The following is a 21176-nucleotide window of genomic DNA, read 5'->3' on the forward strand; positions in this document are numbered from 1 at the left end:
CCATCCGTCTCTCATGAAAGACACTTATATGTATTTTTATATATGAAACTGAGCGAATGAAATCACTGTAAAAAGCTGTAGTCAAACTGAAGTCTAAAATCTACTTGTGCCTATCCCTAAGACTAATATATAGAGAACAGCATTATGCAAGATCTGCCAACAAACTGATTTGGAAACAATAGGAATCTTGCATCTTCTGCAAGGTTATCTCTATCTTACATTGTTGCTTCAAGGTATAAATATCTGCAACTAGTAGTGAAAACATACTGTAGGCAAATCCAGTCATTTCCTATCATAACTAGCATTTTGATCAACAGCATCGGCGCCAATATAACTTTAAGGTACAGACAGAAACAGTAGATGGCCTCGTGCTATAAACACGATCGTATCTAGATCTTGAACAAGAGACTTAATATAAAATGGATCACCAGGAATAGTCCTGCAGCCCTTACTGAGTACAACTGCAGGAGGTTCGATGATAGAAAATAAATTTGACATTCTTAGAGCTCAGAGCTTAAGAAGCCATGCAGAATATGTGTATCACCACACCCCTGGTAAGGAAACTGCAACGGGCAAGTTATATTTCTCAGGGAGCAGTCCAGAATAAAATTCTATCTAAAAGCACTGAGAAGCAGCCAATATATCTGATGCCTGTAATGACTGGGACACCAGGTAAATACGTGACTTCTGTACAAAATGCTGCTTTATGGTGATTGCATGTGTAATTTTTCTCTGCCTTAAAAGGTTTGAAATATCTTGGAGGCCATAAATGCAGACACATATGGATTTCTCTCGGTTCAATGTCCCATGGGACAATCTCAGGAGCAGATAATCTGTTTGATATAAAGGTCCACGACGGATTAATTTCTAAACTCCACATATTCATAAATGTGTGACATCTGGATTTACACATGCATGCATTTTACATCATTACATACAAGACCCTGAAATCTGGCTTCTGCGTCATTTCTGTTCCATTCAAATAAATATTGCACTACAAAGCCAATCATCTGATTATTTTCTGTAGTACGGTCTGGATTATAAAATCAGCAAGCAGGAAAAAAGAAGGTTGTCACAATGAACAAATTATATTGCCTTTGCATAGAGGCTAAAATGACAGAACACCAAAGATATTATGAGTACTTCTTCTGATAAGGGGCTGAAGTGCAGGTATGGCCAATTGCAAGAGACTGCGCAATGCCAAGAGGCATTTGGCACTAGAACATTAGCAAACCATAGTATTAAAATAAATCAAAGAGCTGGCACTAACGATGCCTCTACAAAATAAATAGCAAAAATATATTTCTGAGAATTCAAGAATCAAGTAAATTAAGTAAATAAAGGCAAAAACCTTTGTATCTATACTACTGAAAACTCAGTTCATACACACACAAGCCACACACAAACATACACACTAATACAGTACCATAGTTAACGTAGCATGTACACTAATGATCACCACAATGCAAGTTCCCCTTTCCTGGAAACATTCTCCATTATTTTCTTTTTTTTTGCTGTCATTTTGAACAGCTTCGATAATTAAAAGAAAATTAAAAAAGTCACATTTGTCTTTCTTAACTCTTCATTCTGTGCAAAACTGACACTTGTTCCACCTACGAGAGCCATGCGCCAGCTGGCTTCAGCCATAGCATTCTCTTCTTTTTTGCAGGAAAACGTAACGTATTGCTTTAAGAAATGAAGATTTGGTCATCGGTAACAATACCAGTTACAAGCATATCTGAGCTTGCTCTTCTGACTTTGTGTTTCTTTTCAATGTGACGTGGTGAAATGTGTGAAAAAGGTGACAGATGTGATTGTTCGAGATGTCTCCTCAGTGAGGTAATTGTTCTGTTAGAGGAAGCTGTCAGGGTTGTGTTTTGAAAACCTTTAGATGGCAGCCCCCCTTTGAAAATTTGCCTGTTCGTTTTTTGAAAAAATGTTTGGCGGCATTTCGTAAGGTCCGCATGTCTGGAGGCTCGGAAGAAAAGCGAACACCAGCTACCACCAACTTCCACTTGCGCATCGAAGATTCTGGAACCCTCTTCAGCGAAACCCGACGACCGCTCTGCGTAGGATACCGACAAGCTTCTACACGCAGATCTCAATGGGCGTCGCCACCAAAATCCGACTGCTGGAGGTATCCCGAGAGACTCGGTCGTAGCTGTTCGTGGAGGACAGCGAGCTGGTGGTCGACAGCGAGGAGAAGTGCGGCGCTGTCTCCATGACAACGGTGGTTTTGTTGACGTTGCAGACGGGGGACAAGGTCTGCTGCTTCATGCGGTCCACCAGGTCCTCTTCGGAGGAGGAGGAGCTGATTTCGGCAAGGTGGCCCCCATTCTCATTGTCCAGCATCCAGCAGTGGCTGAAGTAGCCAAAGACCTCCTTGACGGTGCAGCGCCTCTCCTGCTCTATGGACAGCAGCTTGCGGAACATACGCAGGGCCTCGTCGGTGAAGCGGCGCCACTGGGACGGGATCGTGCCAGTTCTGCGTCTCTGCCACCGCACAAACTCCTCGTAGAACGTGTCGGAGGGCAGGGCCTTCTCCCAAGGGAAGTTCCCAGTTAGCATGCAGAAGAGGAGCACGCCAAAGGCCCAGACGTCAGTGCTGTAGTCCACGCAGAAGCCTTCGTGCTTGGAGTTGTCGCACAGCTCTGGGGCCGTGTAAGGGATGGTCCCGCTCACCCGTTTCACAGGAGAACCAGCTCTGCGGGTCATCCCAAAGTCGGACAGTTTGACCTTTCGGCACTCCTTGTCGAATATCAGAATGTTTTCTGGTTTAATGTCACGGTGTACCAGTTTCTTACAGTGCAGGTAGTCTAGGGCCAGAGCCACCTGGTGTACACAGCGCTTGGCTACAGTCTCTGGTAGACCCACCTAGAGGCGATAAAGAACAGCTTGATTAAGCACAACACAGCGATACATAGATTCAAATGATCAGGTCATTCCAGGTGAACTACAGATTGCTTAATGCCACATAGTTAACAGAAAACTCTCTCGATTTTGGACAGCCTGAGGGATTTTCTGACAAGGGTCAGGTAATAGAGCATTTACAGTGCATGAGCTTGATTGCTCGACAGCGCAGAAGTGCTATTTTGTGAAGAAACCATCCAAATCATCCCAAGTCATGGCAAACCATGAGAAGAACAGAAACCAGAATTCTCGCATCTTCTTATTTTCATTGAAAAACATTCAATCTGTCCCCCAACAAGGAAGCTTTGTTTTTCTGCAGAGAATTAAAATGGAGCAATTGTAAACTTGATTCAATTAATCAACTTAAGATCAAGGTAAAATCAATCCTACTAATCTTTTTTTCTTTTCCTTGTGGGCTTGTATGTATAAATAAGGGGTCCCAGCTCATAACTCCAACTTATGCTCCACAAGTGACTTCACTCCAGAGTGTAAAATAGCTGACCACCATGAAAGCAGTAACAGTAAGTAATTTACATAATTTGAAATGTTAAGCAACTGAAAGATTAATCTCAAATCCCACGACTGAGAGAAATGCACACTTTGTGTGCTCACTGTGTACCGTGTACAAGATTTACATGAAGATTTACAGAAGCAAACTGAAGGTTTTGATGGTGTACCTGGGGTGGAATGATGTCGAAGAGGTCACCAGCCAGAGCATACTCCTGGGCAAACACATAGTATTCGTCTGTCTCGAAGGCTATCCCAAACATGTTGATGATGAAGGGACAGGGAGACAGGTAGAGGGAGATGCTGTACTCTCGGAGAAAGCTCTTGAGCTTGGTGGTTTTTTTCCGGAGGAATTTCAGGGCCATCTTTGTGCCTGTTTCCAACAAAACATATTTAACAATCATGATATCTATTCATTCATATGTCCTAAAACCTGTGATGGCACTATTTCATTCTAAAGGATTTACCATCCTGGATTTATCACCTCTTACTATACAAAACAATCTCTGCCCATCAAGGTCTAAATGTCTAATATATTTCAGCCTCTGATAGACAGTTTCCAGCAGTAGAAATGCCACAGTTTCAGTATTAAAAAATAATGTTCCAGAAGCTACTTGGCAGAGATACAGGCACCGACAAGGAGTGGTCATGACTTTCTGTATGTTCACATCAACCACTTCCTAGAGAACAGGTCACAAAATCTCGCAGGCCTGCCAGTAATCCCTTCAAACTTCATATATAATGTAGGGGCTCCAGCACCACAAAACAGCTGGTGCAGACTGGAGGGAGCTCACCACAGTAATCAGAAGGAAGTAGCAAGGGCCCCCAACCGTAAGTTTGTGCACAGAGAGAGAACAGTTCAAATTAGCAGACAAAGACTTCAGAAAAAGTGTCTTCATATCCTGTGGAAAATTACCAGATGCATGGTTTAATAACGGACACAGCTTAAATATTAAAAAACCAAGCAGCTTAACCCCACATTTTGTGCTATTTGCAATAGCTGTTAAGTGGATGCTTTAAAAAAACGCAGTTGTATTGCTGCAATAATTATTTCAGAACTTCTTTCAGCAATTACTGTATATCAGACATGTGGAAGCTTCCATTGACTCAGTGCAAGAAATATCTTGCAGAGGTTAATAATAAGCACTTCACAATGCTTTAAATTGATTGGAAAACATTATTTTAACTTTCCAGTTGAAACTGATTGCGCAATTTTACATTGATGAAGCCCTTCAGGCCATACATTTTCTGTACAAAACACGCCTTTCGTTTAATATGCAAAACCTTGTGTTCTTGGATTGGTACCGTATTTTGATACTGTGTCTAAATGGATATTTTGCATGAATCAGATGAATGCCATCTGCCATGATTCTGTATCTCTTGCCACTTATATCATTGTACAAAGTTTATGAACAGCACATTTAATGGTGAAATATGAATGATGGCATTTAAAAATAATTTATAGCAGTATCTTCCCCTGGTGATTTGTTTTAGCAGTTCAGATTGGTTACAGTAATACATTTTTTCTCTGCTACCTGAGCCTTATGAAGGTATGCCATGCTAACATTTGCAAGCTGAACACTAATACAATATAGCAGACTGCTGTCTATGAAAAAGCACCATGTTCCTCAACAGCAAAGGAAACCCAGTAGGGAATTCTGGAGTCAGGTATATGAAGGTTCTCCTGCTATTCAGCGGTCTTCCTCTGATTCAGAGTGGGAACACCTGTCTTGGGTTTCTCAGTCTGTAATTTATACAGTAGAAGTGATCAAAGCTGGCGGGCCTCTAAGATGTTGTGTGACCAGATGGTCTGTAGTTTGACTGTTCCTTCCAAACATGGTGGGACAGGCTTGCATTGAGTCTTTGCCAGGTGACAACAAGTTGAAACCAGTCATTTGCTCTTTCCTAGTATAGTTCAGAATCCCATTTAAAAGGAAACAAATTAATAAGTAAAAAAATAGTTTTCAAACTTCTTAATGGAATCATCTGAGGTCTTTTTTATGTTAAGGATGGAGAAATTAGCTTTTGTGGATCTTGATCCTCTTTTACTGTCTATTGCATACCCATCCACACCTGCCAAATGGTTCCTATATTATACTAAGCTTTTTTATTAAGCATGTTAATAGCCTATTTCAGCAAGAGTCTCTAAGTGAGTGGTCTTTTAAACAGTGGTTGTCCATGCCATTATTGGAAGATGATCACCATAAATGGCCTCCTGAAGGAAAGGTAGTTAAACACTGAAAAGTCTGTACCGGTTCTCAAAGACTACAAATGTCTATTTTTTTCTGTCTGCGTTTCTTGTCCATACTAATGAAACTTCTTGGAGCTTTTTGGCATTGAACTCAGAAAAGTGCTTTACCTCACAATAAAAGTAACCGTGAGGTCTACACAAATGCAAAAGTGAAATAAGGATCACAGGCTGGATATTTGGATTTCATGCAAATATTCAGTATTTCATGCAAAGAGCGAAAGAGGTCTATAACAAACTTCCAAGCCTTGTTGCTGAAGAATATATTTCAAGTAATGGTTGCGGGAAATTTTTAGATTAATTATGTATCCATCCATCCATTTTCTAACTGCTTTATCCAATTCAGGGGAGCTGAAGCTTACCCTGCAAAGCAACTAGCAGGAAACATCCTATATGGGACACCAGTTCATCACAGGTCACACACACACTCACACCAGGGCCAATTTTCCTAGAAGCCAATTAACTTACCTGTATATCTTCGAACGGTGGGAGGAAACCCATACAAACACAAGAGCATACAAACATTGATCAGATATCAGTAACCAAATTATTATGTTCTACAGTATTTGTGTAGCAGATCCTATATGCAGGGTGGTGACTTGAATAACATCCACAAAGTTTTCCAATCAAATAAATAAGATGAGTCAACATGGCCTCCTCTCATTCGTAATGCATATGATCACGCCTCATGAGAGTGCTGTACCTTCAAATTCGGGGTTCAGGGTCATTACCCTGGTCCCCCTGTAATGCAGACCCTGCGGTTGTTGAACAGGCATGCTCATTGAAAGGATGATGGCAGGCTTCTCACCTCGGAGTTTATGGATGACCAGATCAACTTTGCCATATGTGCCTTTCCCCAGCTCCCGAATCACCTCGTAGTACTTGTTAACCTCCAGCTTCTCCAGGTTCTGAGCCGCAATGAGCTGCAGCTCCTCCAAGATGTCTATGGAGGCTCGGGAGACCAGCGGGGAGGAGCTCATTCTGCTTCTTGGGGAGCCGCTTAGACGTGGGGGCGGAGGGAGAGATCTTCTGGGCGCTCTTTCTATAAAAAAATTTTCAGTACAAAATGAGTTTTTTGTTAACAAAGCACCACTTAAATGTTGAAAACCAGAAATCGGCACCTCTGAGCCCAACCAGTTTTGAACAGACAGAGAAAAAAGAAATCAAGTCAAAACAAGGCTTAAGAGACCAAAAGAGACCAACACCAATGTATATCTGGTACAAAAAAAGACAACTCATTGCTGCCTCAGTGCTACAGAAATACAGTTTCAGAATTGCTGGCGTGTATTCTTGTTATGGCTCGGAAACTTTACCCAAACCCTCTGTTACACTGCTTTTTTCAGTCATCAAGTAAGAAGTGTTTTGGAGTGAAATTACACAGGGCAGGGGGCACTGCAGGATAATACCTAGAAAGATCCTATTGTTGTTGTGTCCATGAGAAACTTATTTTACCCAGACTGCTCCAGTTCACGTTTGAATTGATAAGACTGCCTGTGACCCTACAATTGATCTGCTTCCCATCATCATGCACTGGGGAAATCATGTCCATTTAATGCTACAGGATTTTGTCTGACGAGCCGCCAGGCTGTGGTATTTTGCTGCACTGAAAGTACAAGTTGCCATCCTGCAGTTCCTTTTCTCTCCATCTCTGTACCTTGGTAGGTTTTCAGAGGCAAGAAAGCTATACTGGAAATGATGCTCACTTTGGCAGAAATCTGACAGCAGCTGTCAGCTATTTGCCTTGTATTTATTCACTGTCTGCAAACACAACTGGGCAAGAGGCTCCAGAGCGGAATGACACACCGTGAAAAAAAGACCATGTCTACAGTATGTCTGTTGCCCAGTGAAGTTTCAAAAAATGCCAAAAAGATTAAAAGGCATCATACACAGAGTTTGTAAGACAGTATATAGTTGATATGGGAAAAGAGCATTGTATTCTCCTTCATATGTGAGGCAGACCCAGGAAAGTTGTCTTGGTTCCAATTGAAAACATTTTCATGTAAAAAATATTTATTGTATTTTAGAATTGTTCTTGTTTCTGCACTGTTAAAGAGAAAATATTTTTAGATTTAGAGAAGTCTGATATGCTGTGTACTGGTGCCCTAATTTATTAGTCAGTGTTGTGCTTTATGTTTAAATGCATATTTATGTGAAATGACAAAAAGTAGTCTTGCATTATATAACAGCAAATGCTGAATGCACTGAAAGCTTGTCCGAGATTAATTTTTCTTTTCTTCCATTAGCACTGCAGCACAAAATCTAGCAAATGTATTTTCGTCTCTTGATGCTGTTGATGAACACTTCTGTAACAATGAATAAACAGGAGCTCCACTCTCTTAATTAAGAGTTCAGAATTACATAATCCTGGAACCCTGCAGGGAGCCCACGTGTAACATTCTTTAAGCAGAAATACTTCAAACGCAGAACACAGCCAGCATCTATTTTTTTTAGTTCAAGCACAATCCCAAAGATTTCAAACTCCAGAAAAGGAACAAAAGGAAAAAGCCTGGCCCTTAGTGCAGAAAGTCAGTTGGCTTGTTTGGCAGTTTCCAAAACTCTCTTTCACTTCACTGTTAGTCTTGAGCTAGCTGGTTACATAAGGCCATTTATCACAGGCTGATTGCAAAATATGAGTCCAACTGTAATTTCAAGTGATGCACCTCGCTGGTTTTAAAGAGCACTGGCTGCAGATGCCTGCTGCCTTTCCAGAGGATTCCAATGTTTGGATCACTTAGGCCGTTCCTGGCTGCTATGAACAGTCAAGACAGTTTGTTCTCGATGATGATCACAGCTGCTCACGCTGCAGCAGGGGTTACTGTACATGGCAGCTGTGTTGGCGTTGGGTTTTTTAAAAATAATTTATCTTCTTCTAACACATTATAGCTAGCATTTACATGGACTGATGACAAGATTTTTTATTTCTGTACACGATCACACAAGGTGTAGGCGTTATTTTAAAAGAGCTTCAATCGCCTGTTGTGAAGGGTCATAAAGTTTTAGTGTTTTCACCGTTGTATGATCGTTTTTCCTCATTCCCATTCATGCTAGTTTTTGGTTCGGCAGACAGGCAGTAGGTCTCAAGCCAAGTTTTTACCTTTCTTTTACAAAATGGATGCAACTATTGCAAAAACACACCTGCAGTGCTCTTAACAGAATGCAGAATTTGAACTCTCTGCAACAAAAAACAGGTAGTTTAATTGTTGATAAAGAAAATCTGTGTTGAAAAACGATAAAACCTCATTCCTTAATTACAAAGGAAGTGTTTGGGAGGGGGAAGAACTCACTTCATCGGAACCCATGTCACAGAATGTGTTAAAAAAGAAGCTGGTATGACAGTTAGACTTTGTGTTCCCCTGCAAACCAGCTCACTGATGCAGCTCACAGAAGCTGATGGCTGTTTTCGTAATATTAATTTCACTACAGTCCTCAACAGGGTTGTAGAACTATTATGCTTTACAGTGAGAGTCACTCATCAACGGTAGAGCATTTTACTCAATCAGATCTCTCACACTTGCCTCCTACCCTACCAACAGCCTTGTTTCCTTGTCTAAATGTATTTTAATTGATACCCCAAGCAAGACACAGAGTACATCATTTTTCCCCAAGAGAGGCATGGCCCAGTACACATAGGCATTTGGCTGTATGTGTTTTGAGGAATCTATTGTGCGCCATCACCTTGTCAGTGCTGGACAGACAGCAGTTAAAACCCTATGATCGATGCCCCTGAGGGGAATAAAACAATCTCTCTGCACAGGATAATACAATTCTTTGTTTTCCATGTGTAGGTATTCTCACAAAGAAAATAGCACTCTGTCGTTGACTGGATTCTGAGCTTTACTCAGTTTATTTTTAATTAATATGCAGTAGCGGAGAGGTACATCAAACATCCCTTAACATCTGTGAGCCCTTCAATTATAGCGTTACAGAAACCGTTGCTGGATGGGGGAGGGGGATTTCGGAACTTTTCTTCTCGAGTTTTTTTCCAGTGAGGAGGTACTCCTGCAATGTTAACCTCTAAGAATTTAGGCACCATTGCAACATATCCAGTTCTATCCAGGAATATTCAAATAACTACATCTACATAACTCTGTACACAGTAGTACACAGTAGTTTCAGTAACCACTGTTTTGACATAATGCATGCAGCACTGCACCCAAAGAGTAAAGCCAGCACAAATCCAATAAAGAAATGGACAAGGGTTCTGAAGGTAAAGGGGGGCAGTATTGCTGGCCAAAAGAAAATCATTGCAACCTGAAAATCAATGTGGAAATATAAATTTGAGATCAGGAGGTTCTTATTTACACAAAAGGTTGTGGCTCCCTGCCACGTTGTTGAACCTGGTAACAAGCTTAATATGACAAATAGCCTCGTCTCGTATGTTACAGTTCTTAGGTTCTCATGGGGGGGGGGGGGGTGACTATTTTTTACTATCTGATCACACATTTGTGGTTTAAGATTGACTGCAGAAGACGTTTACTTCCTTCTCTCCCTATTGCTACTGCTGTGTTTAGCGCTACAACATGACCAGCTCTCAGGGAGCAGGATGTACATGACTGCTGTGTTTTCAAAGCTCCTTGAACAGCGACATGCAATAATACATCCTGGAACGTGCACAGTTTAAATTCACCCACCCAAAAAGTTCAATGTTTGGATTTTTTACTCTGTGACAATATGATAAAGTCAAGGCTCATTCTTGCTTGCTTAGTAAAACAGATGGTAGCTAGGGAAGACGTCTTTAATCATCAGTGGTTTTAACTCTGTTTCTGAAAGTCATTTATGTCAAGTTCCATTTAATAGGATCAGGCTGTGCTTGTCATCTGTTTACGGCCTCGGTGAACATCCAGAGTATGCCGTTGATATAGGAGCAGACTTAAGTTTGATTTTTACTTCAGTGCTGGGGCACCTCTTCTCCAAGTGGTCCCTGCGCATTCCTTCAGAGTCTTACTGTTTTCAAACCTCACAACAAGGTTTAAAAGGACCTGGTACTCTTTTTGAATGAGGAAAAGAATGGGATTTTCTATTGTTTTCATGCAGGCATGTATTGATTACTATGTGCTTCTATTTCTCTCCTTCATGCTGCAGAACAGCATGTCCACTGATCCACTGTCATATCTGATCATGGTCTGGTTATGTACTCATCTGATGTGGTTGCAGAAATCAGTGCTGGCCAATGCTGCCATTTTGTTCTTATTTGAGAAAGAGGCCTCCAGAGAGCTTCTTTTGGGGCTCTCTGGGGCCATAAATCAGCCTTAATTCTTGGAGAGAGGTTACACATCCTTTATTGGGAATGGTTGTAAAGTTTTTGCTTCTACTCTGAACAAAAAAATGCAATGAGCTGTTTAGTTGTCTCATCTGGAAAAGTCAATTCTACAGTTGAGTGGAAAACAAAATTGAAACTTCATGAGGAGTAAGGCTATAGTCCGGCTGCTCTGAAAACTGAATTTAAAAACTTCACCATAGCACAATTCCTAACACACAAGACAACATCTTGACTACAATTAAAGCAGGTTTAATTAAATCTTCTCCTTTACAGTTTACACTATGTGGTAGGATTTCAATTTGAGAAATTCACATACTTTCTTGTACCAATGTCTTATTAATGATGACACCTATTTCACTGCCACTACAATGCCCAGAACAAATACATTCTAGTATAATCAGTTTAATTTAGACAGGAAGTAACCAAAAGCAAGGAAGATAATCTTATAAATGTACCTAATTCTAAATGATACTTGTGGGTTTTTAATTTGAAGGTATTTTAAACATGGCTGAATTCCAGAAAATCAGGCTAATCATGCCCAAGTGAGAAATCTTAAATACTAATACGACTGCAGGATTTTTTATTTTCTGCTCTCCAGGCAGGACAATGTGTCTTTGAAATGGACCAATGTATTATAAATTCACTGGTGCCTCTTACTAGGCAGACCCCTGAAATGTCCTAAACTTCCAAAGATCTGGGATAGTTTCCTCAAATGGATTCTCAACCCATTCCATACTCACCCTAGTCTTGTCTACAAGGAATACTTTTAGGTGACTTGATGAGAACATCTTGCATCTAAGGGAGCCTCACTCCTTGCCTGAGTTTTCCCATTTCGGCGAGTCCACTTCAGAATTATTGCCAAAATGATGCCATGGGCCACTGACCTACCCCCCTGAAACAGTGGCTGATCTGATCATTTTACCTTGTCACTACAAGTGTCTAGTCCCTTCCCCAGATGACTTCTGTTTTCTGACCTAAACTCAGTCCCTTCCCATTTTTTTTAAATGGGATTGAGAACTAGAGAAGCTGGATGGTGGTTCCAAATGGGATGCAGTCTAGGACAGGACTTTCTCATCCTCTGAAAGCCTAACACACTAGCCAGTCTATTTTAAACTTGTAGACATAATGCATGCAGCACTCCATCCAAATGAAGGCTGTTGACTACCTGCACATATGAGGGGAGTGTCCGGTGACAGAAAAATGTACCTCTGCATCCTTCCTTACTTTCTTGCCCCAATTATAATGGCCTGAAGCCCCCCATTCTTGTGAAAGCCTTTTTTTTCTTTTACAATTCTTCTCCTTTTTAACATATTTTAAACTAAATATTTAACAATAGATACAAAGTACAAAATACTAAGTCTTTTGGAGCACATATTACTGTAGGTCTTCAGGGAGGAAAGAGAGGCCAGATGGGTGAGTCGCCTGTCCTTTTTCAAAGCTGTATCTTTTGCTTTTGGGCTTACTTTGGGGTGCCCGATGCGTTTAATTAGACCCATCTGAGCCAACTGTAGAGCTCACATTCCCAAGGCTGATTAACCACACGGCTGTGACAAATTAAAACATTAACAGTTTAGCGTGCAGTGCAGTGGGAATCTGGATTACCTCTCTGCGTCGGGACGCTCATCTGCGGTTGATGTTATCCATATAAAGTTCTCCGGCTCTTCAGTAAAATACTGTAGCAGGGTGGTTGTCCAAGCTGATTCAATGCTGTGGTATTTACATGCACTAACAGTGCGCTTAAAAAATAAAGGCAGCTCAGAAACGAGAGCGTTCTATTGTTCCAAGTGGATATGTGCACTGTTTAAGCACTGTTCTAACTCTTGGTTTAAGCACACTGTTCCACAGAGATATCTTACCATAGCAACCACAGTATAAATGTCTATGTTTTGAATTCACTTGTGAGGCTATAATAAGGGAAGCTAGTTTTCGACACAAATTCATAATGCTAAGAAAACACAGTAGAGGAAATCCCAATGCTTAAAATGCTTGTTTTCTCTCTACAGACAAACTGGGGGGCAAATTATTCACCCTGTATTACATACAGTAAGCTATTAGTGATATTCCCGCATGTTTTCCACAAGACAAATCAAATAAAAATTACACAAGTTACTATAGACAAAAAGGCTCCCTATAGCCGTTTATGTATTCATTATGTGGAAAGTGTACTTTAAAAAAACACTAACCCAAAAACTAAGTGAAACAAAAATTATTTACTATAGGCTTGTATTCTCTATTTTAATAATTAATTATATATAATTTATTATTATTATTGACAACTACAACAATAATAAAAATCTTATAAGCTTTTTGGATTACATTTTCAGTTTGAAGCGTCAGGGATAGGATTTTTGACACAAACCCCCTTTTTTTTCTTGCTTGGTGTCGCAATTACTGTATATTAATGGAGATGTTGTACATCATATCTTTGGAAATTGATTTTTGCCACCAATAGTAACTGACACGTCTTTGACCAGCTTTGGGAAGTCTCATTGGAATCAGTGAACAATAGATGGTCCTGAGGCACATCTAACCATTGTGCATGTGTGCCAAATACCCAATGGTGCATATGCAGTCCTCAAATACCTTTAAGGTGCACCTCCACTCTAATGTCTGTCAGCGTTTGTTTAAAACATGCCAGTGCAGGAGGAGCCCTCCTTTGTGTCCTCGTTCTAGTAAACTGCCATCAATATACTGTATGATGGCAAAGTCAGCGTTCAAGAAGCACTCCACAGGCAGAAAAACGAGGATCAAGAAGGCTGTGATACTGAACCCTGCGTAAGATGGAGAAAAGGACTGTTGGGCCACTGTCAACCCTCTTCTAGTCTGTGGTCTATCCCTCAAAGAAATGGGATACAAATCCAGCACAACCTGTGGGTATGGACACATAAAACCACTGTGTAATTAAGATCTGTAATTAAGGGACAGAGTGACAGTGATGGGTTGTGCATGGTGCTGCAATCACCCAGCCCTGGGGAGTGGTCCTCATCTGTCCCCAGTAAGAGCTGGGCACCACAACGCACTACCTGCCCCAGTGTAGACTGGCTGTGCTCTCTCCCTCCCCAGTGACCAGAAATGGGTCCAGTGGGGAAACAGTCCAATGAAAAACAATGGGTATAGACTGAAGTGTAATCTTAAAGACTTAACAAGAATCTGACTCTAACAAAATAAAAAATAGCTTGTGAATGGAGATGGGATTAAAACCCCTTACTTCTCGAATAATGTACAGTCTTTTGATGGGACTAGTAAGAAATTTTGATTTTGAAAAAAAATGCTATGCCTCACATTCAAAAAAGGCAACAATAACAAAGCTGTCTGGCATGGTAGTAAAGTCCTCCAACATAGTTTCCCAATAAAATAATACAGCCATAGCTGAGTCATTACAGCCTAAACACCTGAACCAATTCATACAGTAGGATGAAAAATGTGGTGATCAAGTAAATACAAAAGTAATGCAAATATCAGTTCTCTTGTAAGCAATCAGCAATATAGTTGGGTATCTGGTTCCACACTCCAACTCTTTGTGTAAGGGCATCTAATTTCTGTGATCAGTTCAATCGGTTGACATGATTTCAGGAGAAATACAGATGTTTTTCGTATGTCTATATTAGCTCCTTCAGTTGACAGTACACGTCAAAGGAGAACCTCCCATCTGACCAAGGAGCTTCTGTACAACTCCATGATAGAATTGTGAGGAGACACATAGAGGGGTATAAAAACATACCGAGGATACTGAAAATTCTCAGGAGCACAGTCCTGTCCATCATTAGGAAATGGAAAGAATACAGAACCACCCAAATTCTTCCAAGACCTGGCCATCCCCATAAACTGAGTCACCAGGAAAGGAGGACCTTGGTCAGAGAAGTGACTAAGAACCCAATGACCATTCTGCCAGGACTACAGAGTTCCATGGCTGAGATGAAAGAACCTGTCAAGAGGACAAAAATGTCTGAAGCAGTACACAGATTCAGTCTCAATGAGAGAGTGGCTAGATGGAAACCATACCTAAGGAAACATAACAGGACACCTGGAGTCTGCAAGAAGACAGCTGCAGCACACGAAACATGGGGCAAAATATTCTCTAGGTCTGATGAAACAAAAACTCTTTGGCCTGAATGTAAAGCTCTATGCCTGGGGCAAACCAAACCATGAAGCATAGGACTGGCAGCATTGTCTTACGGGGATGCTTTTCAAAGGCAGGGACTGGGGAATTGTCAGGATACAGGGAACAACCAACAGAACCAAATACAGGCTCCACTGAGGAGAACTCGCTTCAGTCAGCACAGGACCTTAGACTGGGTTGTCTGTTTGGTTTGTTTGGTATATTGTATGAATCAAAGGGAAAAATATTATTTCAATTAATTAAACATTCTGGTCATAATGCAATGATATTATTGATTGTTTGGGAGAGGGTGGATACTTTCTGGAGGCACTGTATAAAAATGCTTGGACATTCATATTCCAGTCTCCCCATGAACATCTGCACTACGCTGTGGTCTTATCTTTCCCTTTACAGAAAAATAGAAAAAATCCTCCTTGCACACAGTGATGGCTTCACTGTTTTGTTCCTTCCTTAGCATTAATCCTCTTGCCTTGCTCTATTTCCATTTTGTGCAAGCAAAGCAATGCTATTTGCATCTCAATAAAGTGTTATGTTTGTGCTTGAAGTGAAGTTGGTTTGTTTAAGATTCAGTAAGACACAAAGTTCACCTGGCAGGTTTTTACTTTCCATTAGTCATCTAATGTGAAATATAATACATTTAACTTTATTTTGGCTTTGTAGCAGCTGGTAGCAAAAAGTCCTGCTTTAGCTCTCTGAGTGTTAATTTTTCTAACAGATACCTACTGTACTAAAAAACATTAACATTAGTCTCCAAATCCATAGCTACAAAACATGAACAATTATTTGACCAAAAGGCATAACAGTCTTTTGAGCTACCAGCTCAATAGTCTTTATTATTCACTCTGACTTTTGTCCAGGTGTAAAGTAAGCTTTACCATCTTTATAAAGGGGTTTAACAACATTAGAGCTTCTTTTAGTTTGTCTCCTGTCTTTTACCGTGGCATGCAAAAGTATAACTTGACTGTTGTCAGATCCTGATTTGAGCTCCCTCGTCAAAGCCCATTGCTAATTAAGCACAGACTCCAATCTACGGAGCCTGAATCTCTTCAGCTTCCAAGACCAGGCTGCAACAACACTGCCAGCCACTGGCTCTCTGCTCCAGCAATTCCTGTCATGACTTCTGGAGCACATCAAAGATACAGAGACTGGGCACCACTTCAGTAGCAGGGCAGGGATACCAGTGGGGATTCAGTGCTCCCTCCTGGGAGTGAAGAAAGGATCTATCTTGTCTAGACGGAGGCACAGCTTGTCAGTAGGCTTTCCTTCTTGGGGTGGAGGTGCAGGGGGTAGGGGGGCAGTTAGGTACCCACCAAGTTGTAAATCAAAAGGCACAGATTTCCTTTTTTTAAAAAAACAATGCATTGCTCCTTTTAAACAAAATTTGTTGTTTTGTCCATCACAGGGAGCATCTACATCTGGATAACTCTCCCACTCCCCTCCTTAATTTCTAAAATGAATGGAGCCTGCAAACACACTTGCAGCCATTACGTCTGCTGAGACATTCTTCAGAGGAGCACACAATAGCCAGCGGAAGGTTAACCACTTGTTTCACTTCATGCTGTAGCAAGTGGTGCCCAGCCCGACTGCACGTCCTGCCCTGACAGGTGAAAGACAGAGCCCCTTTCACAGGTTTGCAGACCTGACTGCTTTTTACAGCCCCTTCCTCGGCTGTCTTCCTCAGCACATTTTGAGTCTTTGCACAAGAGCCAAGACAGCAGTGAGAACAACTCCCACAAGGAGAGGTGTGTCAGCTTTTTTCCCCACAGCTGATCCAGCAGGGCGGATGCAAGACATCACACAAGCAAAAAGGGACAGCACCCGCTGTAAGGGTGCAGAATTCTGCCACGCTCTATGCACAATACATGGTAAACACAAACCACATTGACTGTTTATGACAAGTGGGTATGAAGGGGCAGATAACATGATGCCTACAGCAGTCAGAGAATAAATATTTACTGCATGTACAGTATGTACAGTAGGTGTTTGTGTGTACATGTTATGTCAGGTTATTAGAGGGACACTGCCGTGCACAATCTTTGTAGTATTACCACAGAATAATCCGCACTTGCTCCGTGTTTGTGCGCGCACATAAACATGCGCAAACGTCTTCACGCACACCGCATACTGGTACACTGTACCCCTGCGCCACTAGAACATCTCTAGAAATAAACAAACCCTTTCTCCTCGCATTGGAGCGACAGAAAACCCGACAGCATCAAACGTAGTGTGAACCGTATGCAAACAAATAATTAGACACAATCAGGAAAGGTCACAAGTCAGCCAATAACGCATCTAGGCGTTGCTGTGCTACCGACTGTCTCCTGCCCTGCCTTAGTTACTGTGCTATTAACGAAGAAACGTAAAAAAAACCACAATTACGGATTTCCAAAGGCAATAGAGCAACTACGTTTGTAAGGCATACCTTTTAACATCAAATTCTAACATACTATGCAACAAGATGCAGAAGCAGTGCCACTTCAGAAATACTGTGGTAAGACAAAAAAAAATACTAATGGGACCTGTAGACAATATCCATTGTCATTCACTTACCTTTTGAATTTACAATGCATGCAAAGGCTTTCACCGTCTCTCCGTTTAAAAGCAAAAACTTAAGCAAACGGGGGGGAAAGCACCTTGGTTTCGCGATGACGGAAGTTTCTTTTTCCCTTGGAGCGGCAGAAGCCTTTATTTTCCGGAGCTTTGCTATCGATTCACGTACTGTAATGTATAGCGCAATTTCACCTTGCTCGGGAAGCAGGAGCGGACTGCTGCTCTCTTCGCCCTATTGTCTCCCGCATCAGTCCCGGATGAAACTGCGAAAAGCCCAACCCTCTGCAGTCACCGTCCAATCGCCGAACACACCGAGGCTGGAACAAACCCAAGCCTGCCTTAAGAACAGTCGTCTGTCTCCGTACAGATTCTTGCCGTTCAGCAATTGGGGATGTATGAGGAATAAAGAATATAGCTTCTTGTCATTGAAAAGAAAAGGTTACCGATACGACGATGCTTACTACCTACCTTGTGTGCGTTTATTGTAACCCAAGGTACTTTAAAATACTACCCAAAACTATTAAAACGGTTAATATTAGGGATTTCATTTGGTTTGCATGCGGTTTAGTCCCTCCAGAGCGAGATCAATGTCACACATAGACTGAGCACAGCATAAAAAGTTACACATCACTCCCCTCACTAAAACTTCATGGCTAAAAGGGGCACGTTGTCGACATTCAAGCATGGAAGTAGAATACATTATTTCATTTTTTTTCAATCCATCACCAGGGTGAAAGACAACATTTCACCACCTGGACGGCGTAAAACGCATCAGGGAGAGGACAGATGATTCTGCAACTGAGACATGACATTTCACTTGCACATCTGCACATTTGATGTTTGCAAAGAGGCGATGCTAGGGTCACCTGTCGAGATATCGCCACAATGTACTGTATAAGACCCGGCCCAGGGCAATAATCAATGATGAGCGACTGACAGTTCATATTCTTGGATTGAAGGAACTGGACCGTGAACTCACGGGTTTGCGTCAGAAGTTTACATGAATGAGATTTAAGGTGGAACTGCAGTGGTACCGCACTAAATGTACACATTTCCTGAGCCGTGCGACTCCCCGATAAACCGTTCGAAAATTGTTACGAAAACAACAAAAGCTCTCGAGATTCATACAGACCTACGAAAGAGTATGCATTTTAATGTTGTTTTATGTTAAAAATACTAGTAGTATGTCACTGTGTAATTGCTGTTGTAATCATGTATTCTAATTATTATTGAAAACATACTGAAAATGTAGAATTGTGTATATTCAGAAATATAAAGGGCACAAGAAGGTTAATTTTTAATTGACCACGCTAGGCTAATCTGCATTGAAATCACATATACAGTAGAGTACATGCAGAGATATATAAACTTTTTTGCAGGACGTAGTATTGCTCATTTACTTTATCATAACGGAAACAGAAACGATAGTTTGAGAACTCTGCAGTGATTAATCATAGAATAAAATGTAAGTCATAAAAGTGTAAAATAGCATTTAATATTTAATCAGTGAAACATTCACTACTCTAGTCCTCCTGTTGCGTATTTCATTGTTTTATTTTACAAAGACCAGTATTTCCAACGTTTCTCTACCCTGCATGGTAGTAACTTTCATGCAAAACAGCACACACAAATATGAGCATCTTATCTCCTATACACAAGCGTGTTCAGTGTATATGTCGCGTGCAATATTTGCACCCAGTATATGCAGAGAGCATCTGTCTGAGGAGAGAAGAAGCTGCGCGTTATGACTCAGCCCTCCGCGTACGAGTGCCTCTAGAGATGACAAACTCCTTAAATGACCGACTCTTGCTTGCATTGCAGCTGGTAGGTTTGGTGTCTGTACGGGTCGTACTGAATGAAAACAGACTCAGAGTATGGAAGAAAAACATTTCACTGGGTTACAATCTGACATTTTTAAGTCGGATCTTCCTACTGCGCTTGCTTAAAGATCTCCACGTTTTCAATCAAAACACGGAGGCTAAATGGACCTACAGTCTAGTAACTGCCAAAATCTTTAATAAAAATGGTCTGCCTTAATACGACGGCTGGCATCCCCACAAAAGAGGAATGCACAAATGCAGAAAACAACAAACAAGCAATTGTTTTCGATTTCAGATCACAAACAATGATCTCAACAACCTCCTGGACTGAAACGTGACTAAACTTCTAAGAGAGGCACAACAGGCAAGCGCTCGTTCTTTCCTCTTCAAGAGAGAGATTTCGTTTATACTTACTTTCCAACTTAAAATGTCAGATGTTGCATCTGCAAACAGTTCATCCCAAGAGGTGGCTCGGCGGCTTTGTGCGGAAGGGTATAAATTGCGTTCTTCATATCAAATTCGTCTTCATCTTTCCATTCAGCCCTCTCAGACGCAGGACCTGCGTCATTGCACTAGTTTGGTATTCAGCTAGTAACAGGACTGGTTTCAGGACAGATCAGGCACTGTGATTATTTTTCAGGGCTGAAAGGAGTCAGAGAGAGACTGCAAGGAATGTAGATAGACGAAAGTAGACTGTGCCCACAAATGTAAAGGGAAATACGAGGTTATCCTACTGACTTAAAGTGTCATGTTAAGTACACGAGGCTCTTCTAATTACTTCAGAGATTTGTAATAGGATTGTCATGTTTTGACAAAATTACAGATGTACACATGTGCAGGGGACATGACCAGACAAGGTTGTAATACAGTCATAATGCTCCAGCAAGGATTTCAGAACTGTCAGTCCCAGAAGAAAAACTGATAATACATATTCATTCTGTGTTCATTGCAATGCAACCGTGCTGCTGCAGGCTTCAGAATGGACCTCATTTCTACAGGTTAGCCGTAAAGGGAACTTGATGTCCCACAGCGTGGCATAGCTTAGAATAATACCTCTGATTAAACTAGCAATCATACCACAGGCTTTTAAGAAAAAGGAGACTTAATGGTCTCTTTCTTTACAGATATACTGTACAATTTTTTAATACAGTAACTCCAGAACTGGCTTTCACACTGGTTTAGTAATCTGATGTGTATACCGAGCATCGTAATAAATGTATCGCTGCTTATGCGTGTATATTTAGAAAAACAATTGTATACAGATCTTGGATATTGCTTAAATATTTTGGTATGATTTTGAGACTCGCTGTGAAATACAGTACAGTACTAGTGATTTTCACTGTTCCTTGTGCACTAAATCACCTGTGAGAAATTTTAGTCAAATTATGAAGTAGTTTAATGTGCTGAATATCCATCCTGTGAAAATTAGGAAGGAAAAACACAGAAAGGATCCACTACTCCCCACGTATCAAAAGAAAGCTTTTGTGCAGTCATTATGTTGGATGCTGGACTAAGACAGCAATCTATTGCTCGATGTCTGGGATGTTCACAGGCTGTAATTTGTACCTTGTTAATCATTACAGTCAATCCCAGTCTGTCAATGATAGGCCATGATCTGGGTGACCATGAGTCAAGGCATCTCTCCAAGATTGACACATCATGGATCCTTATTCTAGGGGACTTTAATATACACATTGATTCAAGGTCTTCCAGTCTGGCTAAAGATTTCCTTTCTCTATCGGGATGTTTTGATCTTACTCA

The 21176-nt window shown here is 41.1% G+C and overlaps 1 protein-coding gene across 4 annotated transcripts; it reads right to left on the reverse strand.

The window, feature by feature from the left end:
• Positions 1–1656: 1656 nt before the first annotated feature.
• bsk146 (brain specific kinase 146) lies at positions 1657–20106 on the reverse strand. 4 transcript variants are annotated; one of them, XM_088599384.1, is made up of 4 exons: positions 19830–20106; positions 6474–6707; positions 3588–3790; positions 1657–2874 (listed from the first exon to the last, which is right to left on the reverse strand). In XM_088599384.1, exons 2-4 carry the CDS (start codon positions 6643–6645, stop codon positions 2089–2091), a joined length of 1161 nt encoding a protein of 386 aa, XP_088455510.1. In that variant the 5' UTR covers positions 6646–6707; positions 19830–20106; the 3' UTR covers positions 1657–2088. The 4 variants fall into 4 exon arrangements, with proteins under 4 accessions (XP_088455510.1, XP_088455512.1, XP_088455511.1 ...); XM_088599386.1 differs by lacking the exon at positions 19830–20106 and adding an exon at positions 17788–17926; XM_088599385.1 differs by lacking the exon at positions 19830–20106 and adding an exon at positions 17679–17867.
• Positions 20107–21176: the final 1070 nt, after the last annotated feature.

This window comes from Lepisosteus platostomus, chromosome 11 (assembly GCF_059453375.1).
Source record: "Lepisosteus platostomus isolate fLepPlt1 chromosome 11, fLepPlt1.hap1, whole genome shotgun sequence".
Lineage (NCBI taxonomy): Eukaryota > Metazoa > Chordata > Actinopteri > Semionotiformes > Lepisosteidae > Lepisosteus > Lepisosteus platostomus.

Excerpts from the sequence above, each read along its gene's own strand:
- bsk146 (XM_088599384.1), bottom strand. The coding sequence starts at position 6,645 with ATGAGCTCCTCCCCGCTGGTCTCCCGAGCCTCCATAGACATCTTGGAG. Across the intron at positions 3,791-6,473 it reads GGTCATCCATAAACTCCGAG|GCACAAAGATGGCCCTGAAA; the intron begins GTGAGAAGCCTG and ends TGTTGGAAACAG. Across the intron at positions 2,875-3,587 it reads TCGACATCATTCCACCCCAG|GTGGGTCTACCAGAGACTGT; the intron begins GTACACCATCAA and ends TATCGCCTCTAG.